Source organism: Eriocheir sinensis, unplaced genomic scaffold (genome assembly GCF_024679095.1).
Source record: "Eriocheir sinensis breed Jianghai 21 unplaced genomic scaffold, ASM2467909v1 Scaffold629, whole genome shotgun sequence".
In the NCBI taxonomy this organism is placed as follows: Eukaryota; Metazoa; Arthropoda; class Malacostraca; order Decapoda; family Varunidae; genus Eriocheir; species Eriocheir sinensis.
This window is the reverse complement of record NW_026111975.1, coordinates 240,141-265,135: the sequence shown is the minus strand read 5'-3', so window position 1 is coordinate 265,135 and position 24,995 is coordinate 240,141. Positions and strand designations below refer to the sequence as shown.

General features: G+C 40.8%; 1 protein-coding gene across 3 annotated transcripts; it reads left to right on the top strand.

The window, feature by feature from the left end:
- Nucleotides 1-6,621: 6,621 nt before the first annotated feature.
- LOC126993540 (NADPH--cytochrome P450 reductase-like) lies at nt 6,622-23,644 on the top strand. 3 transcript variants are annotated; one of them, XM_050852680.1, is made up of 14 exons: nt 6,622-6,782; nt 10,288-10,467; nt 10,860-11,016; nt 11,885-12,067; nt 13,174-13,344; nt 13,983-14,114; nt 14,675-14,808; nt 14,914-15,166; nt 15,333-15,530; nt 16,154-16,314; nt 16,918-17,021; nt 17,445-17,551; nt 19,154-19,275; nt 23,157-23,644. In XM_050852680.1, the coding sequence occupies exons 2-14, from the start codon at nt 10,289-10,291 to the stop codon at nt 23,299-23,301; spliced, it is 2,046 nt and encodes a 681-aa protein (XP_050708637.1). In that variant the 5' UTR covers nt 6,622-6,782; nt 10,288; the 3' UTR covers nt 23,302-23,644. The 3 variants fall into 3 exon arrangements, with proteins under 3 accessions (XP_050708637.1, XP_050708638.1, XP_050708636.1); XM_050852681.1 differs by lacking the exon at nt 6,622-6,782 and adding an exon at nt 7,172-7,324; XM_050852679.1 differs by lacking the exon at nt 6,622-6,782 and adding an exon at nt 8,105-8,133.
- Nucleotides 23,645-24,995: the final 1,351 nt, after the last annotated feature.

The window sequence follows — 24,995 nt, the reverse complement described above, 5'->3', positions numbered from 1 at the left end:
GCCCAACAACGGGGCTGAGGGTGTCGGAAAGAGCCCACTTTTCCACCCCCATGGTAACTGATAGGTCTCGAACCCATACGCTACAGGCACCCCGCCGAAGCCCAAGGCCGAGACTACCAAGGGACCACGGGAGCCCCCATTTGATTAATAGTTTCTTCACGTTTATAGAATATAGAACTGTCTTATCAAACTACCACCAGGGTCAGAAAACTACCCCTGGAAAGGCCCACAACTCCGACGAAAGCCTTGTCAAATGTATGCGTTAAGAGACGAAATGTTAACTAATATGGTCCCTTTTCTCTCAATCTTATCGGGCCTTTACCGTAGACTCCTGGGGCCTGCGCCATTCTTCCCGGAGGACAAAGAAAGACAAGGATCAGACAGACAGACAGACAAACTTAGAAACAGACAGAGAGGGTTGAACTCACTCCATTCGGATTAACTGAGTGTTATTTTTCATTCACATCATTATCAACGACTATAAACGAATTATTCTTTGTCCGTTCGTTCTGATGAGGAAAAGTCATTGTTACTGTTCACTTGATTCACGAGGGGAGCTGAAGAGGGGATGTGTAGCTAAGGGGAGAGAGAGAGAGAGAGAGAGAGAGTACACGAGAGTCAGAGTGACTTGCATAACTCTTTCGTGTGCCAGTCACTGTGACGCCAAAGTTCTTTACTAGCTATATGCGTACCGTGTGCTGTACTTGGCCCCCTGAAAGAATGCTTGCGGGAGGAGGCGGGCGCGCAATGGCTGTATGAATAGAAAAAGATGAAGAACTGGGGAGGGGCGGGATAGGCTAGCTGCGCGTGGCCTCCGTCGCAAGAATAAGATTTAAAGTAAGAATATGAGTAGGACTGAGAGAGAGAGAGAGAGAGAGAGAGAGAGAGAGAGAGAGAGAGAGAGAGAGAGAGAGAGAGAGAGAGAGAGAGAGAGAGAGTTAAAAAGTATGAAAGTAAGAATAGCAAGAATAAAAATAGGAAGACGAGAGAGAGAGAGAGAGAGAGAGAGAGAGAGAGAGAGAGAGAGAGAGAGAGAGAGAGAGAGAGAATGCTAAAGTCGAATAACAAACCATTACTACATGAAGTCCATCCTATAAAATGATGTAAACTATAATGCAGAAGAAAGGAAAATAAAGAAACGGAGGAAAAAAGACAAAAAAGGAGGGAAAAAGGAAAGAATGAAGGATACAGAGAAGCACCTTAATGAAAAAAAAAAGATAAAAAAATATTACATTGCTGAATAAATAACAAAATGCATGCAACAAGAGAAGATGGCGCCACTATAAACACTTGCCTGCGCCATGACGGGCTGGGGTCGACTACCATCCAGGCCCCTCAAGCAAGCCTACCGGCGGTATAGGCATACACGTAAAAAAAAAAAAAAAAACTTCCAAAGGCCGCAAACGAGATAAGTACGTCGGGTTCTCTGAGTGTGACATACATACATACAGACACACAGACAGACAGACAGATAGAAACACTACAAACAGACAGACATAGATTCATACATAGGGTCAAAAAAGTACTCATGGAAAACCTACAACCTCCTTCCACAAAGACTTTATTATATGCGGGTGTGTATTGTGGGAGTCCCTTAGGGTTTGAAAATATGGAGCCGGGGGTTCTCCTATGAATGGTGTAATGTCTCGGCAGTGAGTTGACGAAGCTACCATCTGCCCTCCAAGGAAAGTCTTGTATAGAGAATAGAGGAACAGTTACTACACATAATCCTACGTACCCATCCTTTCCTTGTTGATATCTACTCGTTCATTCATTCTCATTCTTTTCATTCTCTCTTTCTCTCATTCATTCTTTTTTCCTTTCTCTTTCTTTCCTTCTTTCTCTCATTCTTTTTTTTCTTTCTTTCTTTTTCTTTCTTTCTCTCATTGTATCTTTCTTTCTATCTGTCTCTATTGCTCTCTTTCTTTCTTTCTTTCTTTCTATCTTTCTCTTTCTTTCTTTCTTTCATTTCTTCTTTCTAGCCTGTGTGTGTGTGTGTGTGTGTGTGTGTGTGTGTGTTGCATAACGTCGTTCTCGCCGTAGCTAGGGGACCGTCACTGCTGGCCTGCGGGGGTGTGACGTTCGAAGCAGGCTTTATCAATCACCTCCTGGCCATTTAGTGCGGCTCAGACAGGATCACGGCCCAATACCGCATGACTAGACATGATGACAAGCATTGCGACTACCCTTATGCAGCGTATCTACAGACAGACAGATGGACATACATACATACATACAGACACACAGGCAGACATAAGAACATAAGAACATAGGGAAAACACAGGGCAGCTCCAGAATCCCCCCCACTACTCACGATGGGTAAGGTGTAGTTTCAGGGGTTACAGGTAGAAGCTTGATCCTCGTTTTACCGGCGGTACTATGCACGCACCAGTACCCTGTCACCTTACTGCACCCACACCTCACTGCCACCTGTCGTCCTCGTCCATGTTGCTATCCAGTCTACTCTTAAAACAAGCTATCGTCCCTGCACTAACTATGTGATTGCTGAGTCTATTCCATTCCCCCACCACCCTATTACTAAACCAATGCTTGCCTATATCTCTCCTAAATCTATACTTTTCTTATTTAAATCCATTACTGCGAGTTCTATCCTGCTGGCTAATTCTCAGTACTTTACTTATATCGCCTTTGTTGTAACCCTTGACCCATTTGAATACTTCTATCAGATCTCCCCGCACTCTTCGTCTTTCTAGTGAATGTAAGTTTAGATGTTTCAGCCTATTTTGATATGGGAGGTTCCTCAGCCCCTGAATCATCTTGGTCATCCTCCTCTGAACTGATTCTAGCAAGTTGATGTCCATTCTGTAGTGTGGGCACCAAAACTGGACAGCATAATCTAAGTGTGGCCTGAGGATGATCTCTGCACTCCTGTTGGTTACCGTCCTGTTAATAAAGGCTAATACCCTGTTAGCCCTATTCCTCGCACTAAAACATTGCTTCCTCAGTTTTAGGTCAGAGTTCACTAACACTTCCAAATCCCTTTCACACTCAGACCTGCCTATCGCTGTGGAGTCTAAACTATACCCGTGTAATGGGTTGCGTGTTCCTACACTAAGTACGCTGCACTTGATGATGTTAAAATTCATCTGCCATTTCTCTGACCAAAATGTCATTTCTCTGACCAAAGGCAGACAGATACACATATATACTACAAACAGACAGACAAATAGACATTCATACATAGATTCATACATATAGACAGACAGACGGGCAGACAGACAGGTTAAAAGGGAAAAAAGGGGAAAACTCGAGCAACAGGAACATCATCATCAACAACAACAACAACAAGGACCACAACAACAACAACAGTATGACACGTGTGCCTCGGTTGTCAAAGTCCAAGGTCGAATCCAACAGCGTTCAGCGTCGTGGCGTATGTCAAGATTTTTCTTTTTATATATTTTCTCTTCTTTTTCATATTTTCTTCTAAGGTTCATGTTCTCAAATCACTTCGGGCCTTGCACACCCACCCACATTTGACAAGGTTTTCCTCGAGGCTGTGTGATACTTTGACCATGCTGTTACCGTATGTTCTTATTGTATCTGTAAGGAAGAGAAGGAAAGGATGAGAGGAAGGGAAGGGGAGAAGGAAAGATGTTAGCAAAGAGGGAAAGAAAGGGAAGAGGAGAAGGGAAACTAATACCAGGCACCATGAATGTAAAAAAAAATATATATACATGAAAATCCGACTTAATTCCTTTGTAGCCATTGAAGATATTTGTTGTGAGAGCCCGACAAGCGTTGGAGAATACGGGTCTTAAAACCTCCTTCCAGTATGCTTTTAATTGACTACAAGTGGCGTGGGTAATCTTCATGATGGCCCTCTTGAAATCATATCATGTTTATCAGGCAGTGTCTTGGAGACGTGTTAGCAGGATATGACCTTAATGGGATCATGCTTACCTACCAGTCACTCAACCCGACAGTCGCAAGTAAATCGACGTGTAACATAACCAACGACTTTTTGGTCTTCTGGTGTAGTCGCTCCTCTGCCTCTGTGAAGCAAAGGTATAGGCCTACCAATCTCTATTGATGTCGCAGGGCTGGTAAATATCTTTATTTTGTCATGGATGGGGAAAAAGGGGGGAGAAGGGAGGATTAGTGGCACATATAGATACAAGCTGATAGGAAACTACACAAGCAAGGTACCCGCATGTGTTGCATATTATAAGCACAATAACAACAACAATAATAATAATAATGATAATAATAATTATATCACGTTAACAGTCAACAGTCACCAACATCAGCCTATCAAACCCTTGCTGTGGCTGGTGCAGTGCCCTAGCCGGCTATCTTATTACTGAAGAACTGACAGTCATCATCTTTTGCAGAGCAGCCTTGTGGATGGTGCTCTGCGCGGAAACTCACATATGCTTAGTACTTGCTTATTTGCTTTTCTGCTTGCTTGCTTACTGGTTTGCCTGCCTGATTGAATGATTGGGTGATTGGGTGACTGGTTAAATAGTAGTTTCCCGCACTTAAACCGGCTATATATGCTACCTGCAGGCTACTAACACAGGCTGCTTATCGGAACAGTCACAGACGCCCGAAACAGTGTGATGGCTTTCCACTCACAATAAATATTTTCAAAGCCCACAAAGGAGACTAGTCGTGTTCCCATGATTATTTTTTTTAGGTTAATGGTACAGAAGAAGGATCAAACTACCACCAGGGTTATAAAAGTACCCCTGAAAATACCCAGAAATCCTACGAAAGCCTTGTCAAATGTGTGTGCTCGGGCGCGGAAATGTGTAAGAATATTCGCGTAGTCTGAACACAGGGGCCGGAAACAGTTCGGTGACATGTGTTCCGAAGCTTCATTGTATCTGCTTACTGTCATTCAGCATTGCCGCCTGTTCTATATTCTTTTTGCATACGTCATGTCTTGCGATTAGGCCTCATTATGGTGCCCAGGTGCTGAAGTAACCTGGTGGTGGTGGTGGTGTGTGTGTGTGTGTGGGGGGGGGGGGGGATATGAAGGGGTTTAACACGAAACTATTTTTTTTCCTATATTGTGGAGGAAGGTGCTCTTCGGTCTAATGGTCCATGCTGAAGGGTCGTTTTGCCTCATGTCCTCATCCTTTCTTTCTGCTGTTGAATGTCTGTAATCGCCGTAGAGCTTAAATAGGCACTCTGCGCAAGCCATACACAGGTAAAAGTCAGTCAGCTAAAGTGTGGGGCATACGCTAAAGCTGCGCGTGGCCTCGAAGTTGATCTCTGTCACATCGACTTTTGAACATTGCTTTTTCACGCACGTCTTAAATCAGCGTTTCATCTCCTTTTGCAGCACACGAAACATCAAGTTAGTGAAGTTCGCATTACCGTAGATACATGAAAACAGTAGCCTATATATATATAAGAATGAGTAATGCCAGATTTGTTACAACGGGGCCGAGCTTATATGAAAACTGTAGCCTATATATGAATAGTGCTAGATTTGTTACAACGGGGCCGAGCTTTTGGGAGAGAGTCGAAATGTAGGTATGCAGTTATCACGAAGAGCAAGTCATCGCAAGAACAGTAATTGAGAACAGCAGGAAGAGTTGCATTACAGTGGAGTGCGAGACTATGTAGACTCAACCTCGACCGCTACACAAGGAAAAAGAAAATGAACAGTGAACTGGAATGGTACAGGTACACGTTGCTCTAGAAGCTGAGATGCCCTGTTAATTTGATCTATAGTAATTGCAGTCTATACATGCAGGGTCTGGGCTATGATGGTAGACTATAGTGACCCCGTTCCTATATCTACATTTGATCAGCCTTAATTCCAATTCTAACTTCTGAAAACTGTGTGTGTGTGTGTGTGTGTGTGTGTGTGTGTGTGTGTGTGTGTGTGTAATTACGTTTGATGACCCCAGAAATAAAGTTCAATTACTGTGGGCGGGATGATATTGATATGCTATAAAATTCATGTATAGCTATAACTTGTATTTCATAACGTTGTAATCCTGCGTTGAAAGGTTATATATACATACTGCCTGGGGGTTGGGCATATGCTCCTCCCTTCTCTGTTGTTTTACTTGCAACAATAAACTATCAATCAATCAATCAATCATCTTTTATCAGTCATCTCTCAAAACAGGAGCAATCAACCATCCCCTTAATTTTGCTTCTTAATTATACTTCACCTTCTTCCCTATCCTTTTTTTTCCTTTCCTCCTCTCCATCCTCTCTTTCTCTTCCTTCCCCTTCCCTCCCTTACATTTCCGTACCTTTCCTTAACAAGTTATTCTCCAATGGGACGGGTCTATGGGGGTAAATTAACGAGCCAACATGCATATTACATCACCCTGATAGTGGATGGCTTTTTAACCTTGAGCCTTCATAAAGAGTAACTTGGCAGACTTTTAAGGGATGCCAGATTAGCTACACCACATTATATTTCCCTCCTTTCCTAGGCAGAATAACGCCCATATGAGGCCCATCCATAGAGAAATAAACGAGCAGAGAGGGAAAACTATATATATACGAAGATAGATAGATATATGTAAATGGCGGTATATAGGAATGACAGAGTGGCAGTTCTGTAATGAAGATTCGGAAATATGCAGAACTCGGGTTAATTAAAACTCTTGTGCATCATTAATAGCTAGGTTATCCACACCAACATCATCACCAATACCCCCATGCCACGTAACTAATCGCTAAGGACGTAATGGGGGAGTTAAAAGAGAAAATAAGGCCATTAAAATCCCACGTATCCAAGTCGAGTCAGTCAGTGTTGGCCTGCATGTGTCACTGAGAGGTGCTGGCAGGTACTGGGCTCCTCATTTTTAAGCTTATTTTCCGTGTGTCCTCTGTGCTGCTGTCTCCATTGGCGTTTCCACAGGTGTCCCAGAGGTGCAGACAAAAGCCTCATTAGTGCCCGGGTTCTGAAATAACCTGTTGTTGGTAATGAAGGGGTTTAAACGCGAAACTTTTTTTTCTTCCTTATATTGTGAAGGAAAGTGCTCTCCGGTCTAATGGTCCATGCTGAAGGGTCGTTTTGCCTCCTCCTTCCTTTTTTCTTGCTCTGTTAAATGTCTGGAATCGCTGTTGAGGTTAAATAGGCACATTGCAAGGCTTACGTAATGATGGGGTGGGCAAGAAGGAAGGCTGGCTAGGGACGTGCTGGAGGCTCTCAACTAGACCTCCTTGGCCTCACGTTGACCCACAGAATCACCGCATTTCATATCCAGTTTCTTTACATCGGCCGTGTGCCTCCTCGCCTGCCCCTGAGCCTCGAACTTGATCTCCTCAGCTGGTGGTTGGTGATGGTGGTTGTGGTTGCCAGGCGAGGAGGTGCTAAGAGATGAGGGTATGTGCGTGTGTGTGTGTGTATTTATATGGATTTCCTTTACTTACTCGTATTTTTCCCTCACCCAACCTCCACAGCGGAACAACCCAAACCTGCATGATGCCAGTACAGATTTTTAGCTTCTGCCAAATTACCTTTTATGAATGCAGTATATACTGAAATTAGTATTTGTCCCCCAAAACACCCAAGTCACTCCAGTGGTTGACACCTTTTATGATAGATTTTATTGTATTATAACTAAACCATCAAATATTGTTTGTTTCTATGATAAAAAAAGTTTCACTTAAACTGACAGCGGCTGGTCTTTGTGAGTCATTTTCTTGTACTTTTCTCAACCATTTTTGTCAAGGGGGGGCGGAGTGAGGTCCCTGTGAAGGTCACCGCATGTTGAGTTGTTACAGTTTTTATTATTATTATTTTTAGGTGCTGCCTATAATGGCGATAGGCTGTCATGAGGGGCCTCTTGGGTGACCCAGCCCATTATCTTGTCTTGTCTTGTAGTTTAGATGATGTTCACCTCGGTCGACTTGGGAGTACACTGTGCTCCACTCCTAATGTGGCTCAGCTGGTCAGGGAGCGAGTTAATCTCTGCCTCCCTTGGAGTAGTTGCATGTAGGATAGGGGGCTCATCACAGATCCCCTGCAGAAACTGGTCCAATTTTCTCTTGAAGGTCGCCGTGCTGCAGTTAGTAGTGTCCCTGATGTCCCTCGACAGGCAGTTGAATAGTCTTGGTCCCTCGTTGGTAAAGCTGGCGGCATGTATGGACCTAAGACGTTGACTGACTGCTTCAATGGATGTTCTGGAGCAGGTGCGGCCAAATCAGCGAATAGGCGAATTTTATTTGCAGTGGCTGACATGATATACGACTCCTGCTTGGCCTACCCCCCCCCCCTCCCCAGTGCTCCACCTGAATTAAGTTGCGGAAGTTAGGGTTGATTGAAGCTCTGGACAGTGTATGCGTAATTTACTGCTACTCGGCTATGGTTTGAAAAGTCAGCGTGTTTTGGTGGGACTCGAACCTAGGTCCATGGGCTCACCACACCGGCATGCTGCCCACCCAGCCGCTGCCTCCCAAAATAAATTTTGATAAATACTTGTGATTAGTTTTGCTGTGCAGAAGTCAAACATGGCAGCCAAGCTGTGGCAGTGGCAGCCAGCTGTGCCTTCCTCAGGGCCGTGTAATGGCTTAAGTGCTTGCTTTCCCTTCTTACTGCATATTGTGAGGATGAAAGAGGATGATAGAGAAAGTTGGAAGCTCTTCTGCCGTGGCCATCCCCTGGTGGGAGCTCCTAGGAGCAGGCGTCGATAAAATGAATGAATGAATGAATGAATGAAACTTTTATTTCTGGTGAATTCTGATGTGTTTCTTACCAGCTTGCTTTCTTTTGTCACAAATTTCAAGTTTTTGTGAGGGGGAGGATGCAGGAAACTAGTGATTTCCAATAGGAATAGTTGGCAGATTGATAAGAAGCACACTGAAACTTCACAATACTCAGTCATCTGCCATTATGAGCTGGGTGATTATAGGCATATTTACCCAAGTTTATGTATTTCTTGCCATGATTTCCTATAGGACAGATCCATTTGGAGGGAACCCTAAACTATGTCTTGCCAGGATTTCCTATAGGACAGATCCATTTGGAGGGAACCCTAAACTATGTCTTGCCAGGATTTCCTATAGAACAGATCCGTTTGGAGGGAACCCCATACCTGCCAACACACCAGCAGTCTTGGCATGAGTATTATACACATGAAAGAATAATTCAATCAACTGCTGGAAAGTGTGTTGTTTCACAGATCATTATTTCTGGGTATACATTGAATAAAATATAAACAATCAAAACAACAGGTTAAATTAATTCAATTTCATTGGTAAAGATTCGTATTAGGTCCGTGCCAGTATCTCATAATCTACTTTATGAAACATCAGTATCTCTTCATATATCTTTTCTACAAACCTTCAACAGTCATGGAAACGCTTTGAAAATCCAATTCAAGGACTTTTTTTTTACTCTTGAAAATAGGGGATAATGTTTACGGAAGCACGTCGCCTCCGTAAAAGAACTGATATAAAATAAGGTCTCTATTAATGCAGTGTTAACTCATGAAGAAAGTGGAAAGAATGAGCATGATAATGGATAGCTTGCACGTTTGACCTCAACTTCACAGACTGGTTGTGTGGTTGTGTGAAATTTTGTTGTGGAAAACTGGTATAATAGCTTGAATGGACTTTGGTTTCAGAACCCCCAATTTTTCTCCAGTCTATACATATTAACCATGTTTTTGCTCAGTCTGAACCAATATTTGTGTATTTGTGACTCCCTAACCCTTGATTTACAACTACATTTTAATTCAGCATGCAACTGGGCAATTAAAGACAAATGTGACACCTACTGTTCCTTACCATTGACCATTTGTACCAGTTACCATTTTAATGTATGGGTGTTTTACTTCTTCATGCATATAAACATAACATTATGCAGTCTAATATTGATTACTAAAAGAAATATGTATTTTCAATCATGCATTTCAAGTGCTAATTTTGGTTTTCTATATATAGCGGGATTTTTTTATATTTTTCTTGCGGGATTTTTTTAATATTTTTCTAGCGGGATTTTTTTTTTTATTTTTATTTTTTTATACTTTTCTTTATGCCCTTGAACTGTCTCCTTAGCTGTATATATATCTATTGAAACATTAAAATTAGCTTTTACTGTATAATCTTTCAACATAATTTTTGAAAGGCTGTCAGGGGCTAGGCCATGGCAGTAGTCTTTACTTGTTACCTCTCCATGTTTGTCTCAGATACTCTGCTCAGTCTTTTAGAAGGCATGGAACACCAGAAATTATTGAGAGATGCTAAGTCAGCCCTAATATATGCCTCTAAAGCACCAAATGGTTATCTTATTAACTTGCTGTACAGTATATGGTAGATTTTTCATCATCCTTTTATTAACTTCAGAATGGATGGGACGCCTGAAGTGATGGAGACTGCCGCTGAGGAGGTGGCTGCCGAGCCTCTTGTTGGGATGCTAGACATGGTCCTTCTCACCTTGCTGGCGGGTGTCTCCGTTTACTATTTCTTCATAAGGGACACGAGCAAGAAGGAAGACAGCAATGCCCTTAAAAGCTTCACTATATCGTAAGGACAGTAGTGCTTACCAGAACTTTTGGAGTTTGAAACAGGAAAATGATTTTACACTTGACCCACTTATTTCCAGGATATCAGATTTCCCAGACAAAATCTGGGCTCTTGCAATTGCTGGGCATATGCCTAGTTAAGTCCGGGAAGCAAAAGGCCAAAAATCTCAACTCATTTCTGAATTATCATTCTTTTTTAACGAGGATTAGTATAATAGTGTATAGAGAGAGTATATTGCCACATGATATTCCTCTTGGTAGCATGAGCAGAACATACTTTCCATAGCTCTGTTAAATGTACCTTTTTATTAAAATTCTCTCTCTCTCTCTCTCTCTCTCTCTCTCTTTTTTTTTTTTTCCACACACTTACATTGGTACCTCCTTGTTTCTCAGTCCCACTCAGCTGACACCCCGGGCCAATGACTCAAGCTTCATATCAAAGATGAAGTCATCAGGGAGGAATGTTATTGTGTTCTATGGCTCCCAGACAGGCACTGCCGAAGAGTTTGCAGGAAGACTGGCCAAGGAAGCGACCCGTTATGGAATGAAGGTCAGTTTATTATAAATTGTGCATATACGATAAGTTCTTCAGTTATGAAAATAATTGGTGCCCCAATTAACTCCTGAAACTTGGAATCATCAAACTAATGAGCTTAATCCAGTCAAGAAAAAGCCAAATGATATTGAAGAAAATGCCAACATAACTTTTATCCTCCTCTTCATTCAAATCAAATTTTTCCCCAGGAAATAAAATTCATGAGCAGTTATTTGGTATTAATGTGCACAAACAAGTAAGTGGACGGCAAGGTGTGAGAGCTGTCTCACCATGCCCAGCACTGTGGAGAAGAAGAAAATAGCCTTGTATGGGATAATTCTTGCAGTTTGTGTGAAAAATCAAAAACAAGTCAGAGCCCAGAAAAGTGTGGTGTAAAGAATGGTTGCGTAGAAGAGGAGAGTTGAGAAGTTTTTCGGTTCATATGCACTAGTAGAAGGACGGCCGGACATGATGACGATATACACAGAACACTTTAAATGTGAGACTGATAACTACATAGATCCGAGGAAACTTTTAGTGTTTCGCACCACCTACCAGACAACAGTTTCTGGTGTTTCGATCAAGTGCACTCACGGGCAGCTGCTTGTTCATGTTTGCCCGACGTTTCCTCGCTTTTGACATCACCTCCGTGCCTGCCATTCACCCTCCCAGCTTGTGTATTGGAACGGGATATGGTAACAGCGTTTGCCCGTTGAGCACTGCCTGATAGTGTGGACACGGCTTTAGAATTGGTATTGAGGTGCCTGATGTTACATGGAGATGAGGCCAGGCCTTAAGTGAGGCTGATTCAAGATCAGAAATTGATTTCTTTGGAAAGCATTGATTACTTACAATTACTTACAACTGTTTTTTTTCATTTCAGGGCATGGTGGCTGATCCTGAGGAATGTGACATGAGTGAACTGTCTCAGCTGGCAGAGATTGAGAATCACTTGGCAATATTTTGTGTTGCCACTTATGGGGAAGGAGACCCCACAGATAATGCTCAAGAATTCTACGAATTTCTGCAAAATGGCGATGAAGAGCTCAATGGAGTACAGTTTACAGTCAGTATCACCATTGCTGAGCACCATGTGTGGTCATATTTCCATTTCTGCATGTGACCTCTACCATCATAACTTACCATATAGTCTTATGTAAAAGTCAGTTTTTACTGAAAAATTTATATTTATTCCTCAGTCAAAGGTATTGTAGCCATAGTTATCAACTTTTCCATGACTAACTTTTACTTTGTTTTATATGATAATCATCATAATTCATAAGTTTGGTATTCATTCAGTAATTCCTCTCATGTTTAACTTTGTAGCACCCTCCAAGAGCCATAAAAGACCTGTTTACATATTTATATATATTCTGGTTGGTTTGTTCCACTCTTATGGCTGTCACTCTTGTCTGTGGCAAACTTGCTGAAGGTTCACAGTATACTTGAGGATTAGAATTGACAGTAGCTTTTTTCATAGATACTTTGCTAATATCTACACCTAATGCACTTTAGTAGCTGGTAGCAATGTTAGGATAATCATTGGCTGTATTCCAGATATTACCAGTGATGTATTACAATGAATAGTGTCAGACTATACCACTGCTTGAAATATTCATTTGTAAAGCATAAAAAAAGTTTACTATGAAAAGAAAAATTGGAGTAACATGCAATGATACTCATGTCTGTCTCATTGGCCTTTGAGCCTGTTAAAGGTAAAGTGGGGACCAGACAATATAGCTGCTGGTGGGCTTAGTGATCTATTGTCTAAATTTCTCATGATTCTGATGTCCATCCCAGTGAGTTCTTCATCATTATGTTTTATGTCAGTTTCCAGTACATATATATTCTTATTATTCCACCTTTCACATTATTACACTCTTCCCACTCAGAGTTCTTTTGTCTTGCCTCCTCCTAATGCTTATCAGTTATTTATTTCAACCTTTTCGTGATGTGCTGAATATGAAATATTGATTTTCAGCTGATGGTTCTTTCCTTGGTTGTATTTTCTTGCTAGAACTTCAAAGGTGCTTGGAAGATTTAAAGTATCTTGTTTGGCTCTTTAATTCGAAGTGCATTTAACCTGTCAACTTTCTCCCAAGTTGACTTCTATTGCCCTATGATGATGTGACCTTGTGGTAATACTTGACCACCAAGTGACTTCTATTTTAGGTGTTTGGTTTGGGGAACAAGACTTACGAGCACTACAATGCCATGGGGAAGTATGTTGACAAGCGGCTGATTGAGATGGGAGCGCAGCAGCTGTTTGAGTTAGGGTTGGGTGATGATGATGCCAACATGGAGGATGACTTCATCACATGGAAGGATGCCATGTGGCCAAAGGTATTCATTAATCTTTACATTGGCTTTGTGCTTGCATTTGTGTGAAAGGACCTAATTAAGGCATCACTTCTAATTGGAAGTCATTACAGAGCAAATTGTTGCAACAGGTACATGGAAACTATGTGGAGCAATGGACTTGAGGGCTGACAATGTTTAGGTAGATGTGGGAGAAGGAAAACATGTAATGTGAGAATCATGGTTACATCTTTTTATTTTTTTAAGACCAGTGTCTTGTACAGATCTTTGATGGATAATAGAACCGTTAATGGTGTGTAACATTTAGTATCAAGGTATTTGGATAAGTCTTGTTCCTTACTCTTGCCTTATTCATGATGCATATGATTGTTTTCTTGTTTTATGTAAGTTTTCCAGTGTAAATAAATTTTTGTGGCTTTCATTTAGAATTTGATACATCTGTGACATGACAAGATAATACAATCCATGGCAGTGCATTCAGCATAAGAATGTCGATGTTGGGTGAAGGATTACCAAGACCAGTTCAAAGACCAAGGCATTTTAATGACGATTCTTTGTTATCAGGTTACCCCTTCCCACCATGTAGCTCAGATGTTTGATAGATTTTGTCTTGCACCACTACTACTATAAACCACTGTATATTTTATGTGCTAATTTTACAGGTTTGTGAATCATTTGGCATTGAAGCTCAAGCACAAGACATCAACATGAGACAGTACAAACTGACGGTCCATGAAGAGTATGATCCAACGCGCCTTTTCACTGGAGAAATCGCTCGTCTAAACTCACTTAAGGTTGGTTTTATATTTGTCAGAAGAGTATTTGCTTTCTCAGGTCCATATATTTTGCATAATTCTAGGTGGTGAAACTTGGACGGTGAAAGATGGTCACCTTTAGTCTTAATCATCAATACAGAGATGCTTTTTTAAGGATGTGTGATGTAACCTCAGTTAGACTCAATGGAGTTGAGATTGCAAATCAGGATTTGGATACAAAGAGATGTAATGTGAAGGGTTACAAGCTATAATAATTTTTATGAATTGATACAACCTTGAAGACTGTGCTGTTTATGGAAGACTATCATAATCCCTTCTCTTTATGTTCACTGTAGCTCACAAGCAAAATGCATGATTTAAGTCTTAAATAATAGTCTGCTTTTTCAAATCCAATGCAGAAACAGCTGAAATATAATAGAATGAAACAGTTTGACTGTGTGATGAGAACACAAAACAGCAAGTTTTTAAGAGGTGTTTTAGTCAGCTAGAAGGGAATGGCAAGGCTAGAAGACCAGTAGTCAGATGATTTGACTGGATTAGGTAAATTGTGATATTTATTGCACTCCTTTATACCACAGGTTGGCAGTCAGAGACCACCATTCGATGTCAAAAACCCCTTCATGGCTGAAATTGCCATCAATCGGGAGTTATTTAAGGGTGGAAATCGCAACTGTCTACACATAGAGTTGAACATTGAAGGGTCAAGGATAAGGTGAGTTGCAACATTTCAACCAGGTAGTAAGAGAGTATGTTATACTTGAATTAGTTTGAGATTAGAATGTCAAGTGCAAGTATTAATGTTGGAGCACTGTTGCAGATATGATGCTGGAGACCATGTGGCTGTGTACCCCATCAACGACCAGGCCCTCGTGGCCCGTCTGTGTGAGTTGGTTGGTGAGGATCCTGAGAAGGTCATTACGCTCACAAATGTTGATGAAGACAGCAGTAAGAAGCACCCGTTCCCATGCCCCTGCACCTACCGTGTTGCTCTCTCCCATTACGTTGACATCACTTCCCTACCCAGAACTCATGTGCTTAAAGAAATTGCTGAATATGCAACAGATAATAAGGTATGAAAGTTTAGTTAATGTTTTAAGTTAATTTTGAGAGACCCTAGCTGTTTATTTTTCTTTGAATGCAAACAAAATAAATGTAATGTTTTAACATAGAAAGCTACAAGTCTCAATCACCACAATATTGCTAAATCTAACAAAAGCTGCTTCATCACTTTCTTAGGAAAAAGAAAAGCTGCTGCTACTGAGTAGCACAAGTGAGGCAGGAAAGGCAGAGTACCAGCGTTGGATTGTGCAAGATGTGAGAAGCATTGTTCACATCCTGGAGGACCTGCCGTCATGTAAACCTCCCCTTGACTATCTCTGTGAGCTGATGCCCAGGCTACAGGCAAGGTATTACTCCATCTCATCATCAGGCAAGGTAATGAGTATTATTGATTTGTCATTATATGGAAGATGATTTTAGAGATCTTGACAAAAAAAAGAAAAGAATGAATTTAGTTTTAGTGAAGTGGAAAGCTTACAGATCAGTAGGGGAATATTAGGTGGGAGAAAGAGGTTTTTGCTGCATATTGTTTGATGATAAGGCTTATATTGACTTAAGAGAGGATGACAGAGATGTAGGTAGATGAAATGAACCTTTTGGATGAGAGGAGAAATATCAGGTAATGTCACAGTCCTAATCTCCATTTTAATTTCCAGGCCACAGCGTATCTTGATTATACTTTAGAGCAGAAAAAAATAATTACCAAATTGTTCTACAATATTGAAAAAAATGTCCATTTATTTGTTTACACAAATATTGGAATATTTCGTGGCTAAAGAATTGAAAGATTTGTTATGGCTGCTATCTTTGACCTGTTGATGTTAGAAATCTACCAAAAGACCAATAAATTGTAAAACTTTGATCATTCAGTTCACAAAAAGCTTATCAAAAGAATGAGTTCCAGTAACAATAGATGATGTAAATGAAGCATAATTATTATGCAAAACTTATAAATATAAATTTTCATACATCTCTGACAAAGGGACTTAACTTTTCAGCTGTACCCCAACACCATCCATGTCACAGCCAATGTGCTCAAGTATGAGACTCCAACTGGACGAGTGAACAAGGGTGTTTGCACCACATACATGCAGCAGCTCAAGCCTGACAATGGCACCAAGTATCACACTCCTGTCTTTGTCAGGAAGTCACAGTTCAGGTGTGTGGTGCAACTGCTTAGTTTTAGTTCATATTTTCTTTAGGTTGAAAATCTATGAAAAGACTTGAGGTGCAGGACAGTACAGGTATTAATGAGAAGTGAAAGTACACATCTACATTCACATTCCATTTAATTTCTTTTGTTGTATGGTATTTGAGAAAATTCATAAAAAAAAAATAGATGTTTGAAACAAAAACTTGTTACCAGCACAGGTGGGTCTAGAGTAAGCAAGAAAACAGGATGTGGCCTGGTCCAGACCATGAGTGCTTGGTTTCCTGCTTCCTGGAGGGGGGTCTGGCCCTTTTCTGAAAATATCCATTAAACACTGACTGGTTGCATGATGGCTGCCATATTCAAAATAATATTTTGTCTGATATGGCAGGTGATAGGTATTCTTAGGAATATGCTATTTAACTATTTTTCATATAGCATTAAATCATTCCTGTCATTTGGACTTTGTGTCAAAGGCACCAAATTTTTTGTGTTCCAGTACCACAGAAAAAAAGTTTGCAGAAGTTTGCTAGACAAATTATAATTGATGATTTAAATAGTAAGGGAGATAATGGTGTCATATATTTCATGTTTTTTATTCTTTCACAAAAGATTACCAAGCAAGCCTCAAACTCCAATTTTGATGATTGGCCCCGGCACGGGCATTGCTCCTTTCCGAGGGTTCATTCAGGAGAGAAACCTCCAAAAGGAAGAAGGTTTGTTTGCCTATAGATCCACAAACTGAAATATTCTTTTATAGTTTTTTTTTGTCTAATTCATATATTGTAAGATCACCACAGCATATAATATCTACTGACTTTTATTTTTAGATTCTATATAATAATCAACCAAATTGAAAGGTTCAAATTTCTGAAATATTTTTTTCTAATATTAAATTTAGTCATTTGTCTCATGATTGATTTCATTTCCATTGATTTCATCCTTGACTTTCATTCCTTTTTCTATCCTCGTTTGTAACTCCATTGTAAAGATGTTTCACACAAGATATGAAAATTAAATTAGTATTGAAAATAATAAGAGGTGTTTTGACAGTTGGCTGAAAACAAAACAAATTATTGTTTGAAAGAAAATTTCAGCTGAGAGAACAAATTTGTGTTTCGCAGAAATATAACTTTCAGGCAAGCCTGTTGGGGAGACCATACTGTACTTTGGTTGCCGTAACAAGGACAAGGACTATCTGTATGAAGAAGAGCTGACTGCTTATAAGGACTCTGGACTGTTAAAGGTAAGTGTATTTGCAATTCTATTGACGGGAATAACAAGGATTGGGAAATGGGTTCCTAATCAATTTAATTTCCAGGAACATTTCTTTAAAATGTTATTTGGGAGATATTCTGGACTGTGAGGTGGGAGTGGAGAGGACAGTGAGAGCGAGAGTGGTGGCAGTGTGGATAACCCTTAAAAAACTTAACTTCTGGGCCTTCCTGATGCCCTTGATAGGTGCTGAGGTCAAAGGGCCCCCATCTTATTGATGAAATTCAGTGGAAGGTGAGAAGAGGTGGGATGTCTAGCAGACATCTTCTCAAAGCTAACACAGGCAAACACTGACCAATAATTAGTCATGGGAGCATGGTTGTGTATTTTTGGAAAGAAAACGACATGCTTACTCTACTTCAGCACAAACAAATTAAATTTGAAGGCGCGCTAAGTCAAAAATGCCTTGTCATCTATTGTCGACACCCACGGTTTGAGCCCAGGCACCAGCTTCAAACACTCACGATTTAAAGTGGAGGGAGGTGGCTAGTTTACTTGTGAATCGTAGCATCCCTCTAAAGAGCAGAGCAGGGATGTACCAAGGGTGTATTAGATCAGTGATGTTGTATGGAGCAGAAATATGGGCTCTAACTAGAAAATTGATATCACAGAATGCTGAGGTATATGGGGAGGATCAGAGGGCACAGAAAATGGTACAGAAAATGCTGCAGAGTCACACGGCACCGCCACACAATGGCGGCAAGAAAGTAGTGTGACACCGGCCTAAACCTAGAGGAAATTCTTTAGGCCTAAAAGAGAGAGAGAGAGAGAACAAGTTACAGCTTGATTCCACTAAACAGGAGGTACAACATGACGTACTTTCAAAGTCCAGTTCAAGCATGGCTTCCCTGCTGGTGAGACAAAACCTGCTTCATAAAACATGTAATACCTAAACAAATTTTGTTAGTTTTTTTTTTTTGTGTGTGTGTTTTTTTGTTTGTTTTTGTTTTTGTTTCACAGCCATGGAAGAAGGGTGCCTCTACCCAAGTGCCCTGATGGGTAGAGAGATGAGACTCTCTCAGAGGTTTTAGCTTGGGGTCTGCATATTATGAAAATTTCTTAATATATTGCATTTTCATTCTGAATTTCATATTAGGGGTGCCAACTTTTCTTTGGGATCATGGCCCCCCTCCCCATAGCAATGTCACTCATATGGTTGGGACTGGTAGTTACACCATAATAGATATATTTTATTTAGCATCCTTTGGTTATGACACATTCATACAAAAAACATATACAGAACACTGAGGCTATTTTGTGCTGCAGTTTCCTTCCTTTGCATCTTATTAATATTTGTACTTTTAAAATGCCTTTGGGCAATCTGTAATTATCTGAGTTACCTCATCAGAAAGACGTTTCAATTGCATTCCAAGAAATTCTGCTCATGTAGGAGTACTAAAATAGTGTTTCTCTGGAATCCAATCTCTTCTGATATAAATTACTTATGCTGGTATGCAGTTAACATGATCATTAAACATGGGTCCAAAATGAAGTACTGAAATTACAGTAATCATAAGAGAAAGATGGCACTGAGTAAGCTGGCTGTAATGTTTATTTCTCTCATCTTTTCCAGCTGTATGTAGCATTCAGTCGGGACCAGCCGCAGAAAGTGTACGTGACACACCTCCTGGAAGAAAACAAGGAAGAAGTTTGGCGAATTATTGGCAAGGAAAATGGCCACTTGTATGTCTGTGGGTGAGTATGATATTAATAGTGACAATAATGATTTATAAAATGTGCAGTATATAGTGAGGTTTGCAAGATTTTCACACACACACACACACACACACACACATTCATGATTTTAAGGAAAAGTTGGATAAGAGAGGATATGGAGACGGGACAGCGCGAGTGTAGCTCTCTTCCCGTATGTCACAACTAGGTAAATACACACACACACACACACACACACACACACACACACACACACACACACACACACACACACACACACACACAGAATACAGAGAGCAGCGATCAAACTACCGGAAACTCTGAGAGAACATACTTATGAAGAAAGACTGGAGAAATTGGGACTAACAACACTGGAGAGAAGGAGAGAGGGGACCTAATAGTATAATACAGGATACAAGAGGGATTGGAGAAATTGGACAGGGAAGACTTAGTGGTACGTGATAGGAGTGTGACAAGAGGGAATAGTAGGAAATTGAAGAAGAGCGACTGTAGGAGAGACGTCAAGAAATACAGTTTTCCATACAGAAGCATAACAACATGGAACAGACTTGACGAGGAAACTGTGTGTGCAAAAACGATTCATGAATTTAAAGCTAAACTGGATAATAAGCGTTATGGAGACGGGACAGCACGAGCCTAGTACGGCTCTTTTCCTGTATTTCACAACTAGGTAAATACAACTAGGTAAACACACACACACACACACACACACTTCATCCATACTAAATGATTTTTCATGGAACTGTAGTCTCAATGAGGGATGTGGGAGACAGCTGAGTCACCACATGAAAATGGCAGCCCTGCACAATATCTTTAGGCAGGCTTCTCCTGACAAACGAGCTCATGAGGGACTCTCTATTAGAAGCAGCCTGAACATATTCTAATGGGAAATTTATGTTTCTGCGATATTTAAATTACATGATCCCTTCAGGAATGTATCCTTCGCCTAAATCGAAAATGTACCTTCAGATGCGAAACTCTCCAAGCCTCAAAGGAGTGCATTGGAGAATGCCGAAGGTCAAGGAATGGTTTAGCCTTTGGGAAGATACTGGATAGTTTTGAGAAGTTGCACTGCCAGGCCTTACTGTTGAGTCAGGACCATTATAGGTTTTTTTTCATGAAGAACTAGAGCTCTCCTGAGGAGAAACAAGAAGTCTTGAGAATGTCAAGGACTATTTCAATACAAATGACCTCCGACCTGCCTACTGTACCCCCAAAGAAATGCTCTGAGCCTCTGAAGTGAATGCTGTCTGAACAGCAGATGGTTGCCTTGTGTCAGACATGAATGGGCAGAAAGCTTATTAGGCTGAGTACTTTGAGCAAGCATCTCCCAACTTCTGGATTACAAATAATAGATGCTTATACACCTGTTAACAAAACCCAACCCTCTTGATGAAGTCAGAGAGGCTGTGGCAAGGTTGAAAGATGTAAGGGCAGCTGGTATTTGTAACATCAGTGTAGAGGTGCTTAAAAGTGGAGAAGTGACCATTATCTGTGAGTTACATGCAGTCTTGACTACTGTATGGCAATATGGTACCATTACTCCTGACTGAAAGAGGAAGCTGGTTATTCCTATCAGAGGGGACTGTCAGGACAGCAGTAACTACTGCAGTATGACACTGCTTAGTAATTCTACATGGCTGAAGTTGCAACGACCATAGCAGTTCAAGTTCACGCCTGAAAAGTTGTCTTTATCCTAGTGCTACGCTTACTGGTTTAGTGCTGACGCAGGTTTCGACAAGGGATGCTTGTAGCCTATGTTGACATCAAGAAAGTGTTTGTTTCAGTACATTGCGAGGCACTCTAGGATTTCCTGTGACTTCATGGGATTCCTACAAGGGACTGAGTGCGCCATGAAGCGTAGTGCAGAACAACGGCGGGTCATGTCAAAAAATCTTATGGCGGATGGCTTTGCCTATGATGTAATGGACTTGTTCAGCACAAGTAAATGGCATTGTTGATGCCTGCGCAGAAGGATAAAGATTCAAATCAAAGTTCCTTGTATTCCCTGTCTTACTCTATGGCTGTTAGATATGAGGCAAATTGATGCTCTTGGTAAGAAAGTGTCTATACAGATTAATGGGGTATTGCTAAAATGACTTTGTCAAATTGGCAATTACTCTACAGGCTGAATTGAGGCTTATTATCTACGTAGTCTGTGAATGCGAACACTGGCTATACAAGTATGGGCATGTGACCCAGAAGTTGACCCTGTTCATTGGGTTGTTGCTGTAAGAGACAATCCTGAGTGGAGGAATCCACGAGGATGCCCACAAAGGTTGTGGCTTGAGCAAGGATGCATGGAAACTTCACTGGAGGGACTCCTTGTGGGTGAGGTGGTGCGGCCCCCATGGCGTATGCACTTTTTGATCGATGTTTGCTCGAGACTCTGGAGACAGGCCCTCACGAGTGTAGCTCATGTCCTGTGTATTAACTAGGTACAATAAATATCAATCAGTCAATCAATAAGGGTATACTCTGGGGGGTGGCCTTGCCTTGCCCACCCTAGGATGCCAATCGTGGGGTTGCCTCTTAGTATGTCTCCATGCAGGCCCCCTTCCCATCCAAAGTACCTCATGGCAAGATCCATTGATTTACTCAAGCCACAGACTGTGTTGGGTGTCCCTTTGTCCTCTTCCACTCAACACTTTCTTAGATCAATACCCAGTGAGTAGGGTTGACTGACATCTGGGTAATGACCTCCTTTAATGACGAGATTTTCTATTCTCTTTTTCTATTACTCTCTCGGTCCCACACGTCCTCTGCATGTATTGAAACTCATGAGAAATTAATCTCAAGGAGAGGGTATTCCCCGGCTGCCTGGGATTGAACCCGCGACCAGCGTGACGGGAGAGCCACTCCTTACTGAGTCGGCCAAAGAGGTACCCCACTGGCTAAGTGGGTTATGGGAAGCTCATTCATCAGGCATAGTCGCCACACTACACAACTTTCCCCTCTATGTAGATTAATTTCTGTGTGTTGAGACCTTAGACAGTGACCACTATTGGTTCACTATTCCACAATGTCCCCGTAGAGACATACCTCCAACTCTCCCATTTTCTATTACCCTCGGAGAGCATGGGCCATCCTACCTGTTACCCCTTCGGGGAAACTCAACAGAACTGCAAGATAGGATGCCAACGCTGCCACCAGTTTAATGTCGAGATTTTCTATTCTCTTTTTCTATTACTCTCTCGGTCCCACACGTCCTCTGCGTGTATCGAAACACACGAGAAATTAATCACAACTAGGAGAGGGTATTCCCCGGCTGCCTGGGATTGAACCCGCGACCAGCATGACGGGAGAGCCACTCCTTACCGAGTTGGCCAAAGAGGTACCCCACTGGCTAAGTGGGTTATGGGAGGCTCGTTCATCAGGCATAGTCGCCGCACTACACTCCTACCTGTGGGCAGGATACCTACATCTGACCTGTTGATGTCCTTGCTGCTGTGATTTCTATAGAAAGAAGCATTCATTATTAAATAATTTACAAGGTTATGATATCCCTACACACCTTAAGTTGAAAAAGAAAGTGGAAGAGACTGGTGAGCACCCAACACTTCCACTCTGTTTAAAAGAGAATGTATAGTATGTATAGCTGATGAATAATAATACTTTTAATATTTTATGCTGTTTTATGCATGTATAGATCGTCCTTTTCTTAAAAATGGCCAAATTGCTTGTGGGTGGACTGTGAATGTTTGGAATGGCGCCCCAAAAATTCCCTTGCACTCACGCCTTTTTGCATTTTGGGGGAATCTGCGAATCTGTGAATAGTCAGTCCACGAATATTGGGGGGACAGGCTTATGTGCTGATTTTGCTGAGAGTAACTTTGGTAGAGTTGTTTGTTAATCCTCTTTTTTTTATTTTTTTATTCCAGAGATGCAAAGTGTATGGCCAGAGATGTTCACGCCCTTATCAGCAAGATTTGCCAGACCGAGGGAGGTATGACACCGTCTGAAGCTGAGCAATACGTTAAGAAGATGATGAACCAGAAACGATACTCGTCAGATGTTTGGAGTTAAGTGTCTGTAAGGTGAAATATTTATCTGCATTACTTTTAAACAATCATGTTACATGTTAGCTAATTGTAAGTAAGCCCAATAGTATATTGGGTGCATTATACATATGATAAATAGTATGCTATTTCTTACATTTCATGTGAAGATTTTATACTTCTGGAGTTGTGTTATGTCAAAATAGTATTTGGCAAGCTGAAGTGCAACATTTGTATAAATTTTGTACAGTCTGATAACCATAAGATTGTGAATTATGGATAAGATATTTAGGTATGTCATGATGGCCAGCAACAGCCAACACTGGTTATGTGTGTGAGGATGGTGGTGCTTCCTCACAGTATGCACGCACACTCAGACCGTATCATGTGTACAGGATTAAAGTGTATGCACTTCAGACAATCTTTTCACATATTTTTAGTATCTTGAGTTTTACACGTTTTATCTTTTGGTATTGTAAAGCTAAATTCCATTTCTCTAAATGTTCATTCATAGTTTTTGATTAAGTTCCTTATTAAAATGACATCAAGTGAATGGCCTGATCAAAATTTTCCACCATCTCGGGACTGAAGAAGCAACATAAGTTTTGATAGTTTACAGCTTAACACAAAACATATATTGCTGGTGCTACAATTTGAAATTCAATGTTCATACAAGAATTTGATAAAAATGTATTTACAAATTATGTAAATTGTGGACCATATTATATTTGACGTTCTATGTATAATGTAAGATTATTTGAAATTTTTACAGTTCAAAGTTTATGTAGTTGAATTTATATTTATTATTCCGAAGATATAATTAAATTATTTGTTGAACCTTCTAAAATGCAGTATATAATTTCTCCATGAGGCCTTAGAACCTGTGTATGTGTATCCTAATGATCATTAAAACTGTAATGAGCTGGCTTTGCATAAAAAGATTGAGGCCTTAACCGTACAAAAATTACATAATTAAATTTTTACGTGTTTGTTATACAATTTAATATAAACTCAACCCTTGATTTCCTGGACTAATAGGGGGGAGCACTTGTCTGGGAGCCACAAAAGTTCAGGAAATGGAAATTGCTGTAGTTCAGGGTAACAGCCTTTTCACATATGTTTACAATACTTGGTCTGACAAATGCCATTACACCCATCCTCTCGCACATGCAGATTTATTATTCGAGGATTGCACTAAGGTGGCTGCAAATAAATTTTCATGGTGCTACAATAAATATTCTTGGTCTGACCGTGGAGGATTCGGATGCTCTTAAGGAAAGGCCAATGCATAAAGTAGCATAAAATATCATAAATAGCATCTTTCATAAGCTATAAATACTTAAAGGTATACTGTATTCTACATAAACTTCTTACAAATATGTATAGTAAGACTCATCTTAACCCCTTCACTACAGCCGGGCCAAAACAGCGCCCCGTGCTGTATCCGGGATCGCCGCGCGTGCCAAATTTCAAATGTTGCTATTGAATATAATCGTTTTAGCCATAAACTCAACATAATCATCATGTATTATATATGAAAACATGCAGAATTAAATCATGCACATAGATAAGCTCACTACGGCCGGGCCAAAACCGCCCAGCGCCGTATCTGGGATCGCCGCACGCGCCAAATTTCAAATGTTGCTATTCAATATAACAAGTTTTCAGCCATAAACTCAACACAATCATCATGTATTATATATGAAAACATGCAGAATTAAA

Coding starts and splice junctions, on each gene's coding strand:
- LOC126993540 (XM_050852679.1), top strand. Junction 17,022..17,444: donor AAACCTCCAAAAGGAAGAAG/GTTTGTTTGCCT, acceptor TATAACTTTCAG/GCAAGCCTGTTGGGGAGACC. Junction 19,276..23,156: donor GGCCACTTGTATGTCTGTGG/GTGAGTATGATA, acceptor TTTTTATTCCAG/AGATGCAAAGTGTATGGCCA.